The sequence below is a fragment of the Condylostylus longicornis genome, unplaced genomic scaffold (assembly GCF_029603195.1).
Source record: "Condylostylus longicornis isolate FDR11 unplaced genomic scaffold, ASM2960319v2 ptg000055l, whole genome shotgun sequence".
Lineage (NCBI taxonomy): Eukaryota > Metazoa > Arthropoda > Insecta > Diptera > Dolichopodidae > Condylostylus > Condylostylus longicornis.
The window spans coordinates 495734-517876 of NW_026578024.1; the positions used below are offsets into that span (position 1 = coordinate 495734).

At 27.0% G+C, this 22143-nt stretch overlaps 3 protein-coding genes across 3 annotated transcripts; all 3 read left to right on the forward strand.

Moving 5' to 3' along the window:
• Positions 1-608: 608 nt before the first annotated feature.
• On the forward strand, positions 609-1908 carry LOC129611989 (protein TsetseEP-like). Its single transcript, XM_055525428.1, has 2 exons — positions 609-759; positions 847-1908. The coding sequence occupies exons 1-2, from the start codon at positions 712-714 to the stop codon at positions 1669-1671; spliced, it is 873 nt and encodes a 290-aa protein (XP_055381403.1). The 5' UTR covers positions 609-711; the 3' UTR covers positions 1672-1908.
• Positions 1909-13616: 11708 nt separating this feature from the next.
• LOC129611914 (uncharacterized) lies at positions 13617-14522 on the forward strand. Its single transcript, XM_055525336.1, has 2 exons — positions 13617-13701; positions 13878-14522. Exons 1-2 carry the CDS (start codon positions 13657-13659, stop codon positions 14520-14522), a joined length of 690 nt encoding a protein of 229 aa, XP_055381311.1. The 5' UTR covers positions 13617-13656.
• A 2427-nt stretch (positions 14523-16949) lies between these two features.
• On the forward strand, positions 16950-18876 carry LOC129612053 (uncharacterized). Its single transcript, XM_055525501.1, has 3 exons — positions 16950-17089; positions 17146-17613; positions 18538-18876. Exons 1-3 carry the CDS (start codon positions 16994-16996, stop codon positions 18736-18738), a joined length of 765 nt encoding a protein of 254 aa, XP_055381476.1. The 5' UTR covers positions 16950-16993; the 3' UTR covers positions 18739-18876.
• The last annotated feature ends 3267 nt before the right edge of the window (positions 18877-22143 follow it).

A 22143-nucleotide genomic window follows, 5' to 3' on the forward strand; every position in this document is an offset into this window, starting at 1 on the left:
TAATTTCTAGCACTCGCCATTTGTTGTTATATAAAAAAATAGACACGACGAACTTTTAAAACAAGAAGAGGATGGGGAGGATACTAAGCATCCTAAATATTTCTATTTCTAATGTGTGTTAATTAGTCAATATCAAACTGATTTTAATAATTTGTAATTAATATGAAAATAAGATTTAAATATTTGTTTAGCAAGAAAATACAGAATTCTTAACTTTGAAATTGTTTTTAGAAACATTTTGATTTCGACATTTGTATAATTATTCATACCAAATAAAAATCAAATATTAAGTAATTTAAGCCACATTTTATATAATGATTATCGCCGTCTAGTCTATTTTAAATGATTATATATTCCATTCCAAGAAAATTTGGTGGTCAAATACTCAAATATATCCAAAGTTCATACTACAAATACCAAATTTGAGTCACGGTCGACAAATAATTACAAAATATATTGAATTCAACTTATAAGACCAATTTTTTGAAAAATAATAAAGATAACCTTTAATTTAGTTTTATTTTATTGATAATTTAATCTTGCCATTATCGGTTTAAATAGTTAGTATAAAAAGTAAATATTAAATTAATAAATTTTTAGTAACGAAACGAATATTGTTTAAACAACAATAAAAAAACGACGTTTTTTACAAAACGAAAAATTTATAATCTTAAGTGTATAATTCAAAAATTGAAATAAAAGGTTTTAATAATGAAGTTCGCCATTGTCTTGACTATTGCAATTTGTGCAATAATAAATGTAAGTACGACACAACATTTCAGAATCACAGTTTTAGAAATTTTATAGTGAATTCAAGTTATGTATATTATATGTACTTACTTTAAGGTTAATCCATCGCCAATTCATCCAGATCATTTTTCTATACTACCAGCTTCATATCAAATTGAATACATAGCGCAAAATGGAATTGTCCAAAAGTTAATTGAAATTATTCAAAATGTTATAAAAAAAACTCAAGCAATTCTTCAGGATATTTTGTCTAAACTTGAAGATATAATTCAATCTATTGGTGATAAAATTCAAAAGATAATTGATGAATCTAAAGAAATTATTGATGGAATTGCTAATGGTTTAATCAATAAATTAGAAGAAATCGCTAAAAAGGATGAACTATCAAGACTATGTGTTGAAAAAAGCCGTCCCGATTTGGATATTGCTATTGCTAAACACGGATTATCAATCGAAGAATGTCGGGAAAATGCTGTCAAACAAATACAAAATATACGATCCGAAATCGATGTATATATTGAAGGTATTCGTAGTAATATCGATGCTTTAGAAGATATTGTCAGTGATTGTTTAGAGTCCACTAGCACACCATTAAAATTAATTCAGTGTATTATTAAAAGAACCGATGATATCAGAGCTCAACTCACAGACTTAATTGTTAACGCTAAAAAAGCAATTGCCACTGGACCAAATCGATCTATTCAAATAATTAGAGAAGCTCATAGTTGTGTTAGAAGTGCGAATGTCGAGTTCCAAAAAGCTGCTGGTGAAATAATTTCCAACGTTCTACATTGTATCAAAAATGGATTTCCAGAACCTGAACCCGAACCTGAGCCAGAACCTAAGCCACAACCAGAACCTAAGCCCGAACCTGAACCACAACCAGAACCTGAACTCGAATTAAAACTACAACGAAAATAAATTCAGGAGCGTAAGAATTGAAGAATATTTTATAACACATGATATAATAAATTTAAACCTACTTCACACATACATAATTGTACCAAGTGTAAGATAAAATTTCGTGTCAACAAATAATTATCCAAAAACATTTTCAATTATGGAAATTCACATTGGTTTAATTTTGCCTCTTTTTTTTTAACTTTTTTTAATATCTTTTTTACTAGATTATTGAATAAAATTTACTTAAAATACTAATGTGTCTCCTTTTTAATAATCAAAATTTAAAATAAAAATTACCACACGCAAGTAATCTCTCAAGTCATTTGATACAATTTTTCAGTTGAGTTGTTTTAGTCATATTTTTAAAGTAAATGAAGTTACTGATCTTGATCTTCGAATTTACAAAAAGCAAAAAAAAAATTTATGATCCTGCACTCAAATACTTGTTAAAGGTATAATTAAAACCAACGTCGACGAAAATTAATTCAGTGAATTAGTTGAAGATGTGATTTGCAAGTCAAGGGTGAAATTTTGAATAAATTTTTATGTAAAATAAAAGATGAAGAAAGAGACGTGTGAGAATTGCTAAACGTAAAATTATGAAGTTTTGTTATAATAATAAACATTATGTACATATAATACGCATATTCAAAAATTATAATAAAAATTAGCGATAAATCAGTAATGAAAAAAAACTCCGTCTCACGTTTTTATTTTGTATTATTAAAATTTTTTCAGTTTTTAAAAATTTCAAAATGAATAATTAAATAATTACAAAAACTTTTCAATGTATTCTTTTTTAAAGAGAGAAAAAAAATATGATAGTAGTCAAACTGTTGGCTTGTTCCAACTTTATTGTAATCTTCTTTCCAGAAACTAATATTAAAAATAAGTGTAAGTCAAAGAATCACAAAATGCAACATCTTAAAATTACCTCTGATTTAAATTTCGACAATCCTAATCAGCGATATAATATTTATTGCATAAAAAACTTCTTTTTAAATATTAAATGCGCTATATAAGCACATAAAAATCTAGGCACGCTTGTTGAACCTAAATTTCACAAAAAACAGGTGCAAAATCTGTTGATACAAATAATATGCATACTTTGGTATATGTATCTATTTAACTTGTTACGTATATTTGTTTTATGTTTCGATTTACCCTATGTACACAAAATATTACAATAGAATTTAAGGCATAATGTGTACATATGTATGTATATAAATAGTTCTTTAAAACTCACAACAGTAATAAACTTTTTATTTGATATGAATGCCACACGACTGTTATAGTTTTTTTTATTTGAAGGATATATATTTCGACATAATTTTGATAACTAAAAGAAATACAAAATTATCTTTTTATATTAGACAATTTCGAAAATATAATATGAATGCTTGATGTATATTGTTCAAATACATACAGTAAAACTCGGATAATTTGCATAGTGTTAATTTGACATATTTTCGATATTTGCTTCAAACTTTTTATGCTGTGAAGTATAACTACGTACATTGATATAATGCTTAGTTTAAGCTCCGATTTATATACCGCGTTTCTGGTATTTATCACCAAATTTTTTAAGCCGCAATTCTATTACATATTTCTGATAAAATTATACAAAATAATTGCGATACCAATAACTGCATTTAATACCTTTGAATAGCAAAGAAAACACTTATAAAATCTAAGAAGGACTATGCAGTGGTCATACCGTTGAAACGTCAACTTCATATTTGTTTCATTTGCTAATGTAGTCTTTTTCGTATAATTACAAATTCTTCTTTGTTTGAGAGCATTTTTATCAGTTTTTGGTAGCAGATATTCGCAGAAATTGTTTTTTTTTTCTCCTGCTTTAACATATAAACTTCTCCATCAAACTCTGTTATTCGAAAATACTCTTGTTTGTACCCATGTTTTGCCACATACTGTAATTTTTTCATCTTTAACACTATTCTTCGCCATGTTTCTCGAGGTCTTCTCACCCTACCCTTCCCCTTTGGACACCATTCGAATGCCTGCAGAGTACGGCCCAAACAACGCAATTTTTTGTACTATATGTTTTCTACTATATGTTTCTTCGACACTTATTGATAAACACCTGGACTTTATAAATTTGTTTTCAGATTTGTGTTTCAGGTTTCACTACCAATTGACTTAAGGCAAAAGTTATTTTAATATTTTTGCCTCTGCCCATGTGAGGCAACCTCTAAATTCCCCTCATTCTTCTAAACGCTTTTCTAGCCAATAGTTTTGTGCACTTCAGCACCTCCATAAAAATATGTTTATATTATTAAAAATATAATTTATATGCTTTTTATTTTGAAAATGAAGAGTTGTTAACAATTGGTCCTTTTGATTAAGCAATTTTTTCTGTTACTACTGTAGTTGAAATTTCCGTCCACCTATGTATTTTACTTCAATAAATGATGAACAGAAATTTTCTCAAGTATTGTGGTTCTGTTCATTATTTATCTTAGGTCTTCTTCTTCTGTTTCGTTGTGCATTTTTTCTTGAATAAATCTTCTTCTTCTTCAATAAACCTTCTTTTTCATCAAAAAAACTGACTTTTAAAGATTACTAAGATGTATAAATATAAATTATGTAAAGTCTTTTTTGCATAACTATTTTTCAACTTAAATTGACATTAATTATTAAATTATTGTTATTAATGTATATATTTAGATCTATTTATGTTATATTTATATGTATATCGTTTCTAGAAACCAGATAAACTATCAATCTGTTGGATACACATGGTATATGTATGTACATATGTATAGGTACAGACCACTTTATATCTAAAAATCTTAGAAAAGAAAATTTTAGCATTAATTTTTGAACTATTAACTTGTAAAAAGAAATTATATGCATTAAATGCAGGTTTGCGAGTGCTTACGAGTATTATGTGGCTTATTCTGGTCATAAAGGGTCAGTTATAAAATCTCTTGGAATGATGCAACAGAAAGTAATTGACATAAACCTAAATAAGAGAAAGTGTACTGGAAAAGGCCATATTCTTCAAAGGTCAGCAAATAAGTAATATACCGCGATCTTGAAACACACAAGTTTTATGTTTAATTATAACAATTAATGATGAAACTTAAAATAAATTTTTCTTAACAATCATTTTTATTATCAAACATGAAACTATAAAATTATACTTATTAAATATTTAATATTAAAATTAAAATTGAAATAAATACATTGTACAGGTTAATGGAAATTTTGGAAAATGAAATATTTTGGAACAAGCCGTAATTAATTTTTTTTATGTATAAAACACTTGAATTTTACTACGTAATTCGATTTCCTTACGGTATCCAATGAGAGATATCACAATTGAATATTGCACAAAATCGTTATGATTTTAGTTAATTTATGCGCAACAAAAAAAATTAGAAAATTGTGAAGCTTTACAATAAAAGTTAAATTACGTTATCTGCTTGAACTTCATTCAAAATTTAAAATATTTCATTGTTTTTGAAGTTTCAATTTTCAAGATTTCAATCTCTATTATTTAAAATTATAATGATATCTCAATTAAATTATACGATAATCAAATGTTTATAAAATCAACGATTCTTATTATTACTGCCTTAATGAATGAGCTTATTTTCTTATAATTTAAATATGTATATATGTATGTATGTATCATATCTTTATATAAAAGCAAATCCACTATTTCGAACACATTGAGTTTTAACTTAACCTTGCTTTAAGAAATATCAACTAAGCATATTGATAGAAAATGAAAATCACTTCAAGTATATTAGTCTTATGTTTTGCAGTTCTTACAGTAAGTTGATATATACAATTTAGAACGAAACTTTTTTTAACTCTTTTTGCGCCATATTTTCCATTTCAGGTTCAGTGTATGACAGAAAAAGAATGTGGACAAATGTTTCAGTACGATTTACAAATAATTGAATATGAATACATGTTGGAAGCTAATGATTGCCCCATTGACAGTTTTATCAGCAAGAAATGCATTGAAAGTGCAGTAAATTCAAAAACAACAAAAATTAAAAAACTGGAAAATAAATTTGAGGAATGTGTTCGAAATGTTATTTAAATTATTTTGAGTGCAAAATACATAAATAATTCATATTATTCAACAACTCTCAGTTTTGTCTTTAAAAGTCAAGGTTTAACTTCAACTAATAAACATTTTGTTGTTTTCATCTTCAATCACATGAGTCCCGGCCTTAGAGGCTGACAAAATTTAGTATTACTCCTTAATACCAGTAAAGTTACCTTTGCAAATTATTTCCTTTCCTTTAGTGTTCTTATATCATATACCAGGCGAATCAAATTCATATTGCAAGTTAATATTGCATGAAAGAACCAAAACAATCATCATTTAAACGCACAAGATGCGGCTATCAGATTGCCTAGCGAAATAGTCACTATTTGATGACGGTGAAAAAGGGTAGAAGAGAATAAGTAAGGGTAGAGTTTATTACTACGGGAGACTCTAAAAAATATTAGATTAAGTTTTACGGAAAAACAAAAACAGAAAAATAGTAAACACAAAAAAAGAGTAGAGCCACAGTAACAGTGTTATATAATCCATAGTAAGCATGGAACATCCTTACCAATTCCAAAATAAAAATAACTAGTGTTAGAACTGAAGACACACAACATTCTAGTGAAAGAGAAATCTCCTCTGAACAGATGCGATATTAGAAATATCAACAGCGTCCAAACCTGACACGCGTTTTCCAAAATGGACCTAACATATGAAATTTTTTTTTTTTTTTTGCCGAAGAGAGACATGGGAAAAGGAATTTCTCCCCCACAGGGTGGAGTCTGCCCCTAATGGCAGACGTTGGTAGTACACAGAAGGTGACGCGCCGAACGAAAAGGACCTTAGATACCCTCCGCGACAACCTGTCAGTAATCCCGTTACTCTTGTGGCCGCTGTGCCCCGGCACCCAAATGAGTGTTACTCTGTTTGTTAATACCAACTCCACAAAGACAAACAAGTAGCTCCAAACCAGCTTGGATGGGACCTGAGCCGATTGGAGCGCCAATAGTACCGCTCTGAAATCTAAGATTACACAGTTGGTGCGATTTTTCTATGTTTACTCTCGGACATATTTCTATTGTGCGTATTTCAGCTTGAAATACGAGCAAAATGAATCCAAACTAGCGTTTATACGTGTGTCCGGCTGGACTCCATACACATCCGAACCCAACTCCGTTTTGGACCCATCAGTGTACCAAACACTAGAACTAGTCCCAAAACCTGGGAGAGCCTGGGCCACCCTGTCCCCTTCTGCGTCGATCAAGAAACACTACTTCGTATCCCCGATCGATGTCCGAAATGGTCATCCCCCGAATTGGGCCGTTCTCGACGAAAGCTGCATGAGTGCCGTGGGCCAGTCCATCCAACGAATGTGTACAAAGCAACCGTGGAAACCTTCCGCATTTCCCCTTTGTTATAGCACCACAACACGAACGCGTAGGCGACGATCGGCCTAGCAAGGGCCGTATATAGCCAAGTTCTGTCACTAAAGCTCCTACACGCCCACAATTTTTGAAATTTTTGCAGCTTTTAAACACTAATAAATAGTCTATTTTGTTGGAAGAAGATTTTTTCCCACCTTCATCCTCCTCTTTAGTTATCACCTCCCGAAATTCGTAATGCCATGTCGTTAAAAAATATAATTATTTTTCTTAACTCTCACAATTAACCCATCAATTCGAGCATTATGTTAACGCCTCTTTACTGATGTTTCTTGATTTTAATAATGCGGTTGTAATTTAATTTTAATAGTGCTTTACAAACCATTGATTTCACCTTACTTTAACGTATTTTCTTTTTGAATTACAAAGAGTTTATTATTACAAATGAATTAAATTAAATGAATCTGTTACCAATAATTTATAGAAAATCTAGAAAAATTAAAAAAAAAATTGTTCACGCAGCAATTTGCCTGCAAAACAATTTATGGCAAAATATTTTTATTTTTTTCTTTTTTTTGCAAAACATATTTATTGTATGAACGGTAAGATACGAAAAAGTACAGTATTCATATCTTTTCAAAGGCACTCTTCGTTTTTGATTTTGTATAAATGATTAGACGAATACTGATTCTAAAGCGAAATACAACACTCAATAATTTTATTTACCGTATGTAAGTACCACTTAAATTTTAAGTTTTTAATTGAATGATAGCAGTACAAAACAAGTTTGAAAACGTGTATTATACATCTGTTTACCTCATCAAATGGTGTATTTTCTGAGAAAGACAAAAGTTCTTAGTCTTTGTAAAGTTTCTAGTTCACTATTTTGCAGAAAAGTAAATATCTCAAACAGAACCTAATGTACCAAAAAAATTAATTTATTATATCTGCATGCAAAGTTTTATTTAAAGAAAAAACACACGGATGTACAAAACACTCCAAGAAAAGTAACTATGGGCAAACAATAAGCTTTTTTTCCTTTTCTTTTCTTACACATGGAGTATTACATAAAAGAAGGCCTTAGTCTACTATTGTTGTGCTTGCCACTGAAATGAATACTCTATTTTATTTGTTTATTGCGAATTGCCACATAATAACATTATTTAAAAAACAGATTTTAAAACTGTTAAATTTATTACAAGAACTAAAATACAAGATGTATTTTATGTATTTAACTAATACAAACTTTCATATATTTTTTTTATTATTTTTCTAAAGCTAGCATTTATTTTATGATTTACGGAAAAATTCCTGTTTTTATGCATTCTTCTATTTTTAGTTCTACCATTTTAGTTTTTATATTTCGCTCAGCTTGAGCTTTCGAAAGGCATATTTTAAATGCCCATTGATCATTTGTTGGACATCTAACTACAGCCAAATCATATTCATGTTTTATCATATCAAGCTCAAACTTTGCCTTATTTCTGCATTCTCTTTCGGTAGCACCGTGGACCTTAAATAAAAACACTATTTTAAAAACCAAGTTCTGAAAGCAAAAGCTTTTACTTGAAAAATGGCAACGCAAACTAGCAATACTAATGAAATTGTCTTCATTTTAGTTTTAATATTATTTTTAGTTCTTGTTTTGCTGTAAAAACGTCTGAATGAACACTGAATAATTTTTAATTTTATGTCAACCTTTTATATTTTTAAAAATATTTATGCTTATGTGCTGTTGTTAATTCAATTGTTCTGCTTATATTTTTAATCTTAAGTGTTACTCAAAGTTATTTAAGTGTTTCATATTAATTCAATTTTTTTAAAAAATGGTAAATATTATTGAAAGTTCTATTAAATTTCTTAAAATGTCATTACTCATTATATATGAAACATTGTAATTAACAAAGTTTAAACAGACATACTTTAAAAAATTTAAGTTGGAAAAAAAGCCAGCTTCTTGAAATTGGCCCAAGACTCATTGGAAGGTTGGGTGAACCACTTATTTTTTTACTTTCTTTATCCACAAACTCTCATTTAAAAAAAATAAATACACTCATCCCTCGCTTAGCTGAAACTCGATATACGGAATTTCGGTTTTACCGAATTCAAAAATTAAACCAAAGTCTCTTTTTACGAAAAAAAATTCGATTTACGAAAAATTTTTAAAATGTTTTCTTCTTGTTACCTAATGTAGTATTAATAATAAAATCCTTTTATATTTTTTGCAAATTAACAAGAAATCTATGTTGCTATATAAGTTTAGGTAAAAGATTATGTGACTATAACGTAATTAGCGTAAATATAAATGGAAAGAACCACGTGCATATTGCAGAAAAGATTTGGCAGTTTGCAGAAATCTAATATACTGTACATCGATTTTAAACACAGGCATACATACACTTAATTAATATATTAAGACACAAAAAAAAAAACAAAAGTTTTTAACTAAATAAAACCAATCGGAAAGGATAGTATAAAATTTTGAATATCTGTAAAAATTCTGCATTAAAAAGAAATAATACGAATGTATACAAAAAAAAAGTTAATAACATGATGCTGTTTTACACTTACTGAAATCGATGACAATGTGACACATTTTTTGTTGAAATAATTAAGTTTTTTTTTACCGAAAAGTATGTATATCTGATTACTAAAGCCACTTTTTGATTGCATTAAAAAAATTTTCTGATATAAAATTAGCAGACAACCTTAATTTTTCGATTTGGATATGAAGACAAAAGTTAAAATAAAGTTTGCCTAACCTTAGGACAAATAAAACTTGGTTTATGTCTACAATAATCATTTAATGTTAATATAAAATGCAGGCAGACTGAGATAAATCGAACTATAAAAAATTGCATAGTTTGTTTTTTTAACGTTTTGTTTTAAGGATCGAAGTATATACTTTTTTTTAAGAAAAATTAGCAGAAATTAGGTTTTTTTAAGAAAATTAAAAAGTTATATTTTAATCAAAGTAAAATTAGGTTAAATATTGAGAAGTACATAAAATTTTTCTATGAAGGGGATAACATCAAATACAGATACTCACAAAATAAAATACTAATAATAGCACGCAATCGCAGGTACTATGTACATTTTCTTCGACTTTTTCTCAACAAAAGCAATAAAACTATAATCAATAGATAATTTTAACGAGAACGTAATTCATTTTTAATTAGGTACTCACTGATTACTGGAATCTCTAACAAAAACATAAGCAGAAATCAGTTATTTTAAAAAAACTGAGTAATTTTGCTTAATTATATAGAATTTTTAAAAATTAAGCTTTATCGACTTATGTTTGCTTCCATTTCCAAAAAATTTAACGACTGAATTGTGTTTGCAGACCTCTTCAATGTTTTTAAGAAGTGTACGTTATATATAAACCACTACTTGCATTTGAAACTCCATGTATCAATTTAATGTATCATAACTCCATGTATCAAGTAAAGGATTCAATTAAATTGAATCTAATTAAATCTTAATATTATGTGTAAATTAAGTTTATGTATTTAATTGTTCAGACACAAAATCGTTTTAAAAAAATTCGAAATTTTCTCTAAAAATACGAGTGGAATTTAAGTAGAATAAAGGTATATAACTGATAAGATTGTTTGGTTATTTTGTAATTCAGCCGGAAATGAAGTTATATTTAGCTTGTTTGACTTGAAAGGGATTTCCTATTAATTTAAAAATATGATATAGGTTTATCCATCCCTTATCGATAAGAATATTTGACAATAAATGAAAAGATTTTCGAAATTATTTTCCTTGTAATTCATCGATAATTCCTATATTATCAAAATTTAAAGAATTGAACTTTTCCGTTAATTTTAATATAAAAAGAAAAGAAACGTTTTATAAGGCATCAGTCAGTCATCACAAGGCACTTCTTAATTTAATAATATTGGTAGTATTTTATTATAATTTTTAATACAAATTCCTCAAGTGAATATAAATTTATGTCTTAATTTATATACTAGTGCAAAAAAGCGTGAAACACTTAATTTTTAATTTTAAATTTCAAAATGAAGTTTATTTTGTGTGTCTTAATACTCGCGGCTTTAACTTTAATGGTAAGATATTTTTTTGCAAAACTAAATTATAAATTTATTTAATTTGCCTACATTAATTTTTCTTGTGTATATGCAAACAGGTTCAAGGACAAATGCCTCTTTTGAATATGAAGGACCATCTTGAAAAAGCTTTAGATTCTGAAGAAATCATAAAATTAAATAAAACTGCTGTTAAAATATGTCACAAAAAATACATACCGGAATTGCGAAACCTGTTTGAAAATTTTGTAAAAGAAGCCAAAAATTGCAATAGAGCGGAAAATTTCGATGTTTGTTTACAGAAAAAATCAAAACAACTCAGACTTAAAGCTTATACCATTTTTAAAGATTTCCATTTATGCATGGGTATTTCCTTAAACACATTTAAATTGAATGATGTTCTCGAAAACATTGAAAAATTAGATGAATTTGAGTTATTTGATTTGACCGTCGTTTTAAACAACCAATTAATAACTAGCTTAGAATTTGAAACTGGAGAGGAACAAAAAAGAAATCGTACACAAAGACAAATATGTTGCAAAAACTATCGCTTAGATCTACGTCAAGCTTTCAGAAACTATAGGAAATCTAAAAAAGCTTGCCAAAATCAAAAAGACAAACCTCTCTGCAGAAAAAATGTTAGAGCTCAGCTTAAAAATGAAATTAAAGATGCAAGACAGAAGTTTCGGAAATGTTTAAAGGTCGCCAATTTAAATAATATAGACGATTTAGACTTTAACGAATCCGATATGTACGTTTTAACCTTTGACCGCGAAATTAATGAAATATTTGAAGAAGAAAGCTTTGATGTGCCTGGGAAAAATTGTACTACTAGAAGGTTATGTTGGCAAAAATATCGCTTGACCTTTTCCAAAATTTTTCGAAAATATAGAAAAGCCATTAAATCTTGTAATAAAATCGAGAATAAACTATTATGCAAGGAAAAAGTAAAACATCAGTTTAGAAATGAAACAATTAGCGCTGGAAAGCAATTTCGTAAATGTATTGCTGCTATTTGTAAAAAAGATTACCACCAAAATACTGAAAATTTTGAAAAATTTGAAAATGTGAACGAATTAAACGAATTAGAATTTTACATTTTTATTTCTGATACTGAAGATAATGAAATACTTGAAAAAGAAAACAACGATATTTTTCTTCAAAAAATTCTGAACGGTGATTTATTTAGAAAAAACTTTGGAAATTTCAATTCCTTAATCAAAGGCCTTGAAAGTACCAATTTGAATTCCAACAAAGCTTTGGAATGCAAAAAGAAGTATGAAGGAGAACTACAAAGCATACGTCAAAAATTATTCGAATCATTGAGAAATTGTCAAAATTCTGCAAATCGTTTAATGTGTATCCGCGATGCTGTTAAGGAATCGATTCGAGCAAGCTTGGATGTCGCCAGAAAAATTAGGGATTGTATTTTTAGTTAAATTTCAATCCATTTTTGATTATTATAAAGTTTAAAATTCAATTTCTTTCAATAATATAAATTTTTTATGTTTACCATTTAATTTTTTTTAGATAAAGTATTTTTATTTTTAATTTTTATATATTCTTATATTTTATGCAGAACTACTTATGAAAATAAATATTGTCCTTTCAATGCTAATTTTTCTTTTAAATTTAGAATGGTTAAAATTTTAAAGCACATTCACAAATAAAATTATAATAAAGTACATTAAAAATTAATAAGTCTCGGTTTCTTGGCAAAATTCTTAAAAGGCGAATAGTTACGTGGGATTAGAAAATTTGCTTTAAATAATTCAAGTTCAGAAATTGTATGTTTCACCAAAGTGTAACGGCAACCTCAATTACTCGTTTTATACATGCTTTTGAATTAAAAATAAATTTTTTTTTAATAAAAAAATTTTTATCGATATAAATTTATAATCTATTATCAAAGTTTTAGATAAATTCAAGTTGTCGTGTAGGAGAGTAATTGCTCCGAAAATTAGTGAAATGAAATCTTAAAAGAAACTTCCTAATAATTAAAGACAAACACATACTAGCAACATCTTTAACAATTAGAGACTTAAGCTAATTATTAGTGTTACATATTTTCCAAGTTACAAAATTATGTAAATTGCGAAATTAATACATTAAAATTTAAACGCCATTAAAAGTAGCACGTATTAAAATTAAAACATAGAATTTAGCGCATTACTGTTATAAATTAAGTTACTACTAAACTACCAAGTCCTCCGTATACTAACCCCGTAATATACATTGAACTTTCTTTCTTTCTTTACATTCATTGAAAAATTCGCGTTGTTATCATAACAAATTTTTTCGATAAAAGTCTTTTTATCATGGCATATGTATCTTTTTAAAACAGATTTTCACTCTCACTTGTATTTTAAAAAAGTCACTTAAAATTCTTATATATCGTTTGGTGAACAATATGAAACATAAAAACATATACTGATAAGATTTTGAAAAGAACTATAAATATCTGAAAGTTGTACTATTTACAATCAAATGTACTTGAAATCGTTACCATATCGCATATTAAATTTTATTTAATATGAAATTCACATTTTATTGCCTTTTAGGCTTATTCTTGATAACGGTAAGATCAACTTTAAATAAACTTACTCATCCTATTTTATTTCTCAAAAATTTTTATAAGCCTAAAAAATACCCAAAATAATTGCACAAAATACTAAACAAAACATATGCTATTATATTTAAAATGACTGACTCAAGCTAAATTTTTATATAAAATAATGTCAAAAAGTATTTCAGAATCAGACTGACGCAATACCATCATCACATCGTGGAATTGAGATAGTTCTCAACACTGTATTTGGACAAGTTTCTTCTTTATATAAACAAATTCAGCTGGTTATCTTACAACTATCAAATGTTGCTGAAGCTGGAATTCGACAAATAGAAGAAGATTTTATTAAAGCTGCTATTAATATTTCAGACTTAGTTAATGATTTTGGAGATTCTGCCAGACAATGTATTAAGAAGTACTGGAAATCTTTAGAAATCGCGAAAGCAGAATTAAAATCTAATATTTTAGAGTGCTCAAAATCAGTTAAAAAGCAAGGCACAAAAATAACGGATATTCTACAGAAACAACAAAGGGAAATCGAGGAAAGTTCAAAAGCATTTTATGAAACTATAAATGAATGCTTAGAATTTAAATCTGGCCAAATTGTAGAATGTATTTTTTATAAAATGGGTGAACTTAAGAATATTGCCAGCCGTGTTACTCTTTCTACAGAACAATCGTTAAAAAAATCAGTAGACGATACATCAAAAATTTCTAAAGAGGGAAATGAATGCATACGTGGTGCTTTAGACAAATTTGCACAAATTCAAAAAAATACTAGCTCTAAAATAAGAGACTGTGTTAAAGATTCTTGGACAGATTATTACTGAACATTGACAAAAAATAATTAAAATTAAAAATAAATTTTCGAACTGATTTTCAATTTTTTTCTTACTTTTTAACGATTTTTGAAGCTATTACTCACACAAAAAAACTCTTTTTTTGTGAGTAATGGTATTAGAGAAACAATCTGTTGCTTTTCTGAATACATAAACATAAATTGAAAGTTTTCTGATAAGTAACTGATTTCTGACATGATAACATAGCAATGATAAGGAATGAATTATAACCTGAAAATGTTTTCCAATTGTGCAGTTTTTATTTTGCGTTTTAAATTTATTTCCACTTTTCTATGGAATTAAATTTAAAATCGTATATATTAACAAAAACATCAAACAAAAATCGCATTGGCGGAATATTTATACATAGCGCACGATATATCAGTTTCTGTTTAGTCCAAAAAAGTTTTTTTAAAGACCTATATATTCGAAACTTTTTGTTGCTTATCTTTTTGAATGGGAACTTTATATTTTCATATAGTTGAAAATTTCATTTTTTTTCAGTAAGTGTTTTTTATTTTAATAAAACAATGAAAAGCTTTGCAAATAACGGATTCTAAAACAAGTTATATGCACGTTTCTATCTAAATTACGCAATATATTTAATTATATTATGTTGAATGTTTAATTTTTTCTAAGGTGTCATTTACTAAAATAGACCTGACCAAAGCACAGTCAGGTCACTATAAAAATTATATTTAACATTATATAGCTTTATCCACATTGCGTTAAACGTATTTTACATATTAACTTATTGCCATATTTTAATAATATCCAATATTAAAAAATACCAGCAAAATAAAAAGTAAAAATAAAGTTGGGTTAAACCAATGGTTTGTATTGTAGCACTTTTCCTTTCAACAATATTAGTGAAAATAATGCTTTTAAATACAGTTTATGTATATACCACACTATTAAACATATTTTTATTCATATACGAAACTTTTTCTAGGATTGCATATATTTAGGATGAAAGATTTATGCAGTCTTTTTGCTTTCATTTATGCAAGCAAAAATTAATTTAAAGATGGATGGCCCATAATGCTCGATTTTAAGGGTTAATTGCGTCAGTTAAGAAAAATAATTATTTTTTTTTAATGTTATGGAATTTACCGTTAGCTTTTTGCGTTTATAGAAATTTGAAAAAGCTTGCGTTTCGGAAATATAAAGCGTCAAAAATTCAAATTTTAATAATTTCAATGGGCGATAAGTTGAGAGGGGGTGGAGATGGAAAAAAATTTTTTATTAATCCCTAAAAGTTGCTAAAATTTCAGGCTCCAACAACCTGGGGTCTAGAAGAAAAACGACATCAAAAATTTGGAAAAAATGGATTTTAGATAACGGTAAATTTGAACGGCCATTTTTTTTAAAGTTTAACTTTAGTATGCCAAGATAGGAGAGGCAAGCCACTGCCTTTCTGCGTTTGCAAAATTTCAAAAATGCTTATGGTTTCATTGCAACAAATAATTTAAAAAGGCCATTTTTAAGGTTTTGGGGGGGGTATAACTTTTAGAGGGGGAGAGATAAGTAAAAATTTTGTTCCACGGAAATAAGTTTTTAGTAAAGATATATGTACATATTAAATTTCAGCTTTCTATCTTCAAGGGTGTATAAGTTTTGTAAACAAAAAAAGTGTCCACGGACGGACGGACGGATAGAGTGAAACTTATAAGCACTTTTTTTCAAAAATTTTTTGGAAAAGTGCTAAAAAGTAAAACTTCGGTAGGCTCGTCACCTGCATAGTATTACTAAATGACGCAAGAAACTGGTGTTCATGGTTATCTACAATATCGTGTACCAGCCCTATGCCCCTAATTTTAATATTACGAGTAGTTGAAATATATTTTAGAGGAGAAAACATTTCAATAAATTTGAATACGGGAATAGGCCCGATATGTTTTATTTTTTTCATTCTCAGAATCTTCAAACTTTGAACAAATACTTATGCATGTTTATATGTAAACTGAAATATACTGCATGTTCCTCACAAACCAAAATTTTTAAATAACTTGCAAAATAATTTTTTTTTTTAAACATTTTTTATTATTTCAAAAAAATCAAGGAAAAATATTTGCCTTTTCTTCCTAAAATCTAGATTAATAATTTATTAATTTTACTTTGGTTTTTAATTTTACATATTTTTAAATTATTGGAAAAATATCATTATTCGTAACTTAAATTTTTCAATACAATACACATAAATCGAATAGAATAAAAAAAAGCCATTATATGATCATAATAAAACACTTTTTAATCTACCAATTAAAAGGAGCTGTAGGAATAATAAATTTTAATAATTATTGACTTCGATAATTAATATTGGACTATAACAATATCTTCTTTATGATTAGATTATGAAAAGAATTTTTAGTGTATAATCGTATTATAAAACATATCGCCAATTGTTGAAATCGATTAGTTTTAAATTCAATTGTGAGTAACAAGATCATACTTAAGAGAAAATGAAATACAGTTTTGCTATTTTCATTGGAATTATTTCGGTTGCGACTGCGTCATCTGAAATATTTAAAGATGTTCAAAAAATTGATAAAGTTACTGTAAGGCAATTAAACTGAAAAACTATAGCCAACTTTTAAAAATTTCAAAATTTTAGTACACATTGATTCCTACTGATGGCTTATTAGATTCTAGTTTAGCTGACGAAGTTAATCGATTTGTTGTGGAAAAGGTTGCCGAGTTTAATGAGGAGCTCGAAAAATTCAATAATATTTCTGAAAACACACAAATTGAAATCGACGGAATATTAGAAGATGCTAAAACCAAAATTGAGGAATTTTTCAAGAAAATTATGGATAAAATTATGGAGTTAAAACGACGAGGTGGAATTTATAAGAAATGTGCGGAGCAATATGAAACTGAATTAAAAGAAGCTCGTCTAGCAGCTTTAAATGCATTTAAAGAATGTGCTTCAAGCATTTCCAAAGCTTTGAAAGACTTTGCAGTTGAAGTTGGAACTGAAGCTGCTCGCATTACCAAAAATGTTTTATATTTAGTTGAAATCGCAACAAATTGTTACAATCAAGACGGCACCATTAATCAAATCAAATGTGCATTCAAAGCTGTAAGAAAACCTTTAAATATTTTAACATAATTTTACATTTATATACATATATATATTATTTTACTCCTATAATAGCATTTAAAATTGCCGTATTAATTTGTTTTGAGCTCATGAAACAACCAATTTCAGCAGCTTTATTTTGCCAACTGTGAGTAAATTTTTCTCACACATCATAAAATTGCCAAATAAAATGCTAATTATTAAAGCATAATAATGCTAAATCATTATGGAAAAATTGTAGGCCGTTTCGCTTTTTTTTTTATTTTACCGCAACATTGATTACACAAAAATTTTAATTTACATTCAAATTTGTTTCTGAAATTACCAAGTTTAAAAAAAAACATTATTAATATCAACTGTGAGTAATACTCACAAACTTTTTAAAAGTCAAAAAGTAGTAGTACACATAGCCATAGTAATGTAAGTAAGAAATTATTTATATATTACAGAATGCACTTAAGAAGAGCCAACCAAATTAAATGCGACATATTAAAGATATTCGCTTTTATTGTTCGAAGTGAATAAATTTTAATCATGGTTGGTAATCTAGGGTTAAAATTAAATGTGACATATTAAAGATATTCACTTTTATAGTTCCAAGTTAGTAAATTTCACTCATGGTTGGCAATCTAGGGCTAAAAAAATTTAAATCCTCAAAATAATCATGAACGCTTATACGCAAGCTAATAAAGTTGCATTCCCTGTAAACATCTTTTAAAATTAATATCAATTCATAACACAACGTTGATTTTAAAAGTTCATTAAATTCAATATTTTAATTAAATATAATTTAAACTTTATTTCCTAAACCTTTCAAGATTTTAAAAACTTACAATTTTCTGATCACAAAACCTTACATAATTAAAAAAATAAATGAGATTTCTGGATTCATTAATACATGACCTGTTTGAAATTGTTCTTCAGATCAAGCAAGTTATGGACACAATTATCGATATAGTAAAAGCAATAAAGAATTTGGTAACTTCTATTATTGAAAATACGAAAGCGATTGTTGCAGCTGTCAAAAATTGTAACGATAATTATGTAAAAGTTGTTATAGCGAAATTTGAAGATTATGACAATAAAGTTGCTGCGTGCTACAAATTGGAAGCATTTTTCACGTAAAATTTGAATATGATTTTATTCATTAAATATTAAATTAACTTAAAATCATTAATTGTTTGTTTATTTCAGTTAGTAATTAATCTAATAAACAAAAATTAATCCATTTTTTAGTTAATTAAACTAAAAAACAGTAATTAATTAGTTTGTTTTCCTTTCTATAGAAATAATTTTACAGCTTACTAATGATGAAAATTAGCCCAACAATCTATAAAGATAAACCCAAAATTCCCAACCACAATGTTATCATAAATTTCCAACCACAATTTTGCAATGTGAATACTGATTTTTAATATTTGATCTTAAGAATTTGAATATCTTTGATAGCATCCTAATACATAATAATATTGTACTTGTATCTATAATAGAAAAAAAAACAACAACAATAAGCAATCTTGGCAGATGCAAATTTACAAAAAAAAAACTTATCTGAATGCATGCCCATCCAAGTGATTTTTCTTTTGCACCCTTTGAAAATGATTTTTTTTATGTATACGGGATAACATTAACGTATGTAGGAATTCACGTATTAATTTAAAATTAAAGAAGACTTTTTTACCCTCATATTTTTTATTTTCCAACTAATTTGACACTTGTATTTTCTTTTTTTTATACATATTATTTTTTCGAACTTTCTGAATAACGACATAGATAATGTATGTGTGTATAATATTATTCATAAATAATTACTCAAAAAATAAAAAAATTTATAAAATTTTGTAAAATTTTTCATTCCCGTAATTTTGAACTCCCGGTCGCACGCGGTTTTAAAAAGAAGTATTTTTTTAATTCACCTCAAAATTTTGTAATTTTGAAAAAAAAAATTTAAATGGGAATGGTGAAAAAAAAATTTTTTCGCCATTATGGTTCATTAACATTCACCACAGTATGTGAAAAATTTGCCACACACACCCACACTCAAACACTAATAAACTCTTGCGGTCAAATTTAAAACCTGCAGAAAATATAATCACTGTTTCGTAATTCCTCCGATAGGTGGATTTTTTAGGGTGAACTTTTTGATGAGAAAGTTGAAATTATTTTTTTTTACCACACCGACCGTTAAAAAAAATTTTTTAATAAATCCAAAAAAATTTTAAAACACGAATCCATCGCAAGCGATCGATACCTTTTAAGGCTAACCAACTAGGCTTGCTTACGCAGTACCAAATTTTCCTTTATATTAAATTTTATAATTTAAAGGAAAATTATATAAATTATATAATTTTATTTTATTCATATTTCGTCTATGTTTGTAGGATAAATTCATTTCTTCAAATAATATTTATTAATTTGTAGAAAATATTTCTTCATAATCAGTATACATTTGTTATGAGAATTCTGGAACACATGATTCAACGTACTAAAAAAGTGCATTATGAAAATTTTAGAATTATTACAAATTAAAGTGTTTTTCATAGAAAATGTACTCAAAAAACGTCAAAAAATACCAAAGAAACGCAAGATCTAGATAAAAAAAATACTTTTGTATTTTGAAAATAACTTAAAAAACTTATTGTTTATAACTAGTTATACTTATTTTATAAAACTTCATTCCCCAATTAATGATAGAGAATAGGTCTGATTTAAAAAAAAAAAATTGATCAAACGGAAAACTTGAAAAAAACTTTTAAAAACTATATGACGCATGTTGTGATAAACGTCAAATTTCAAAGTATTTATCAAACAAATATTTTTTGATTATACCAAAAACCGAAAATTTTGATTTTCGGTTATAAAAATGTGAAACTTAGAAAAAACTATGCAGGCCCATTTTGGTTAATTTGTTTTATTTTTAATTGAAATGTTTTGAAAAAAAAAGTAATTGTTAATGAAATTCTTTTTTCAAAAATAAAACCTTCTGACATTACCAGAAAAACATATGTTTCGACAGCTGTAAGGTTTTAAAAGTTTTTTAGACACCAAATTTTACTTTACAAAACTTGAAAAATGATGAGAACTTCATCATTTTTGTTCCAAAAGTATCATCCCTAACGAATTATAAAACTAAAGGAAAGAGCAGCTTCAAAAAACAATGAACCATTTTTTTTAGTTGCCCCTTTCTTTGCTCCGAGCATTGTTAAACTCGTAACAGGAGTGTATTTATTTCATTTTCTTGTCAAGCTAGTAAAATATGTGTAATTTATAAGAAGGATATGTTTTTTTTTAAAGTAAAAACTAAAAAATATTTGAAAATATTTTTTCATTTTAGATATCTGTGAAAAAAAATTTAAACAAAACTCATTATTTTTTTCTCTTTATCATTATAAATTTTGGAAAAAAATTTGAAATGCAAGCTTTTTTATTAATAATTCCAATCAACTTTCTTTTCACTTCATACTTCTAAGAAAACTGTAATTATATAGAAAAAGACCACATTAAAATATTGTATTCGAATATATGCCATATTTTGCAAACACAAATTAATTTGCTCAGAAAAAAAAATCCTGTCCTGGTAAAATTATGTCATCCGAGGTAATTTTAATTTAAAACAAAACAAAAACAAATGTTTGCTTTGAAAAATTAAAAACTTAATAAAATTACAAATTATGAATTAATCAAAGCACTATTGAATAAATACTTCTTGTAATTATTGAAATGAACAATATTCGCATGTGAAGGTTGTAATAAAACTATTTGTTTTTACAAATGAGAATAGCAATTTAGAACTATGGACCTTTTTCTTTTTCAGCAGATTTTTTTCTTTTTTGCACTTGTTATAATTTAGTTATAAGTTTTCATAAAATAATATTCTCTTTTTATACTAATTATTAAATATTTTATGATTTTTTATTTACAAACTGCATTAATTTTATAAATAAAATAACAAAATTTTCTACGTTTAATTTTTATAAAGTGGCGCGTCATTTTCTAAGAAAAAAAAAACATTTGGCATTTAATGTTAATTTCAGTTTGACAAAGAAAGAAATTTAGCTGAAGTAAAAGGCTTCACTATGTTTTTTTTCAAGATGCGATTTTTTAGGGAGTGTAAGCGAGGTAGACACAAAAAGGCTCCTTTCTTTATATAAAGGTTCTAATTCGTTGATTATCCCAGACGCTTTGCATGCAAAAACTTTATAAAGTTTTTAAAAACTTATACCAGACTTTTTTCTGCTTCGCCTAATCGAATTTCATTTCTCCAGTTTGTTGATCATTGGCAAAAATAACAAAAGGCTAAAAATATTTACGTCGATCACACGATTAATTTTAATTGAATTTCTATTAAATTTAAATCAATTTCAAAAATTTGGTGGATTATTAAAACAAGCGATCAATCATCTAAAACTAAAAATACAAAAAAAAAGTATCTTATCTATTTCCAATAAAATTAAATTGATAAGAAAGTTTACTATAAAAATCTATTTATTTACCAAGCAATTCCCACTTCTAGTTAAGCTTCAACTGTTC

Bases quoted from the DNA above. Each gene is read 5' to 3' on its own strand.
- LOC129611914 (XM_055525336.1), top strand. From the start codon at position 13,657: ATGAAATTCACATTTTATTGCCTTTTAGGCTTATTCTTGATAACG. The intron at 13,702-13,877 runs GTAAGATCAACT...AAAGTATTTCAG, and splicing joins TAGGCTTATTCTTGATAACG to AATCAGACTGACGCAATACC.
- LOC129611989 (XM_055525428.1), top strand. From the start codon at position 712: ATGAAGTTCGCCATTGTCTTGACTATTGCAATTTGTGCAATAATAAAT. The intron at 760-846 runs GTAAGTACGACA...ACTTACTTTAAG, and splicing joins CAATTTGTGCAATAATAAAT to GTTAATCCATCGCCAATTCA.
- LOC129612053 (XM_055525501.1), top strand. From the start codon at position 16,994: ATGAAATACAGTTTTGCTATTTTCATTGGAATTATTTCGGTTGCGACT. The intron at 17,090-17,145 runs GTAAGGCAATTA...TCAAAATTTTAG, and splicing joins AAAAAATTGATAAAGTTACT to TACACATTGATTCCTACTGA. The intron at 17,614-18,537 runs GTAAGAAAACCT...ATTGTTCTTCAG, and splicing joins TCAAATGTGCATTCAAAGCT to ATCAAGCAAGTTATGGACAC.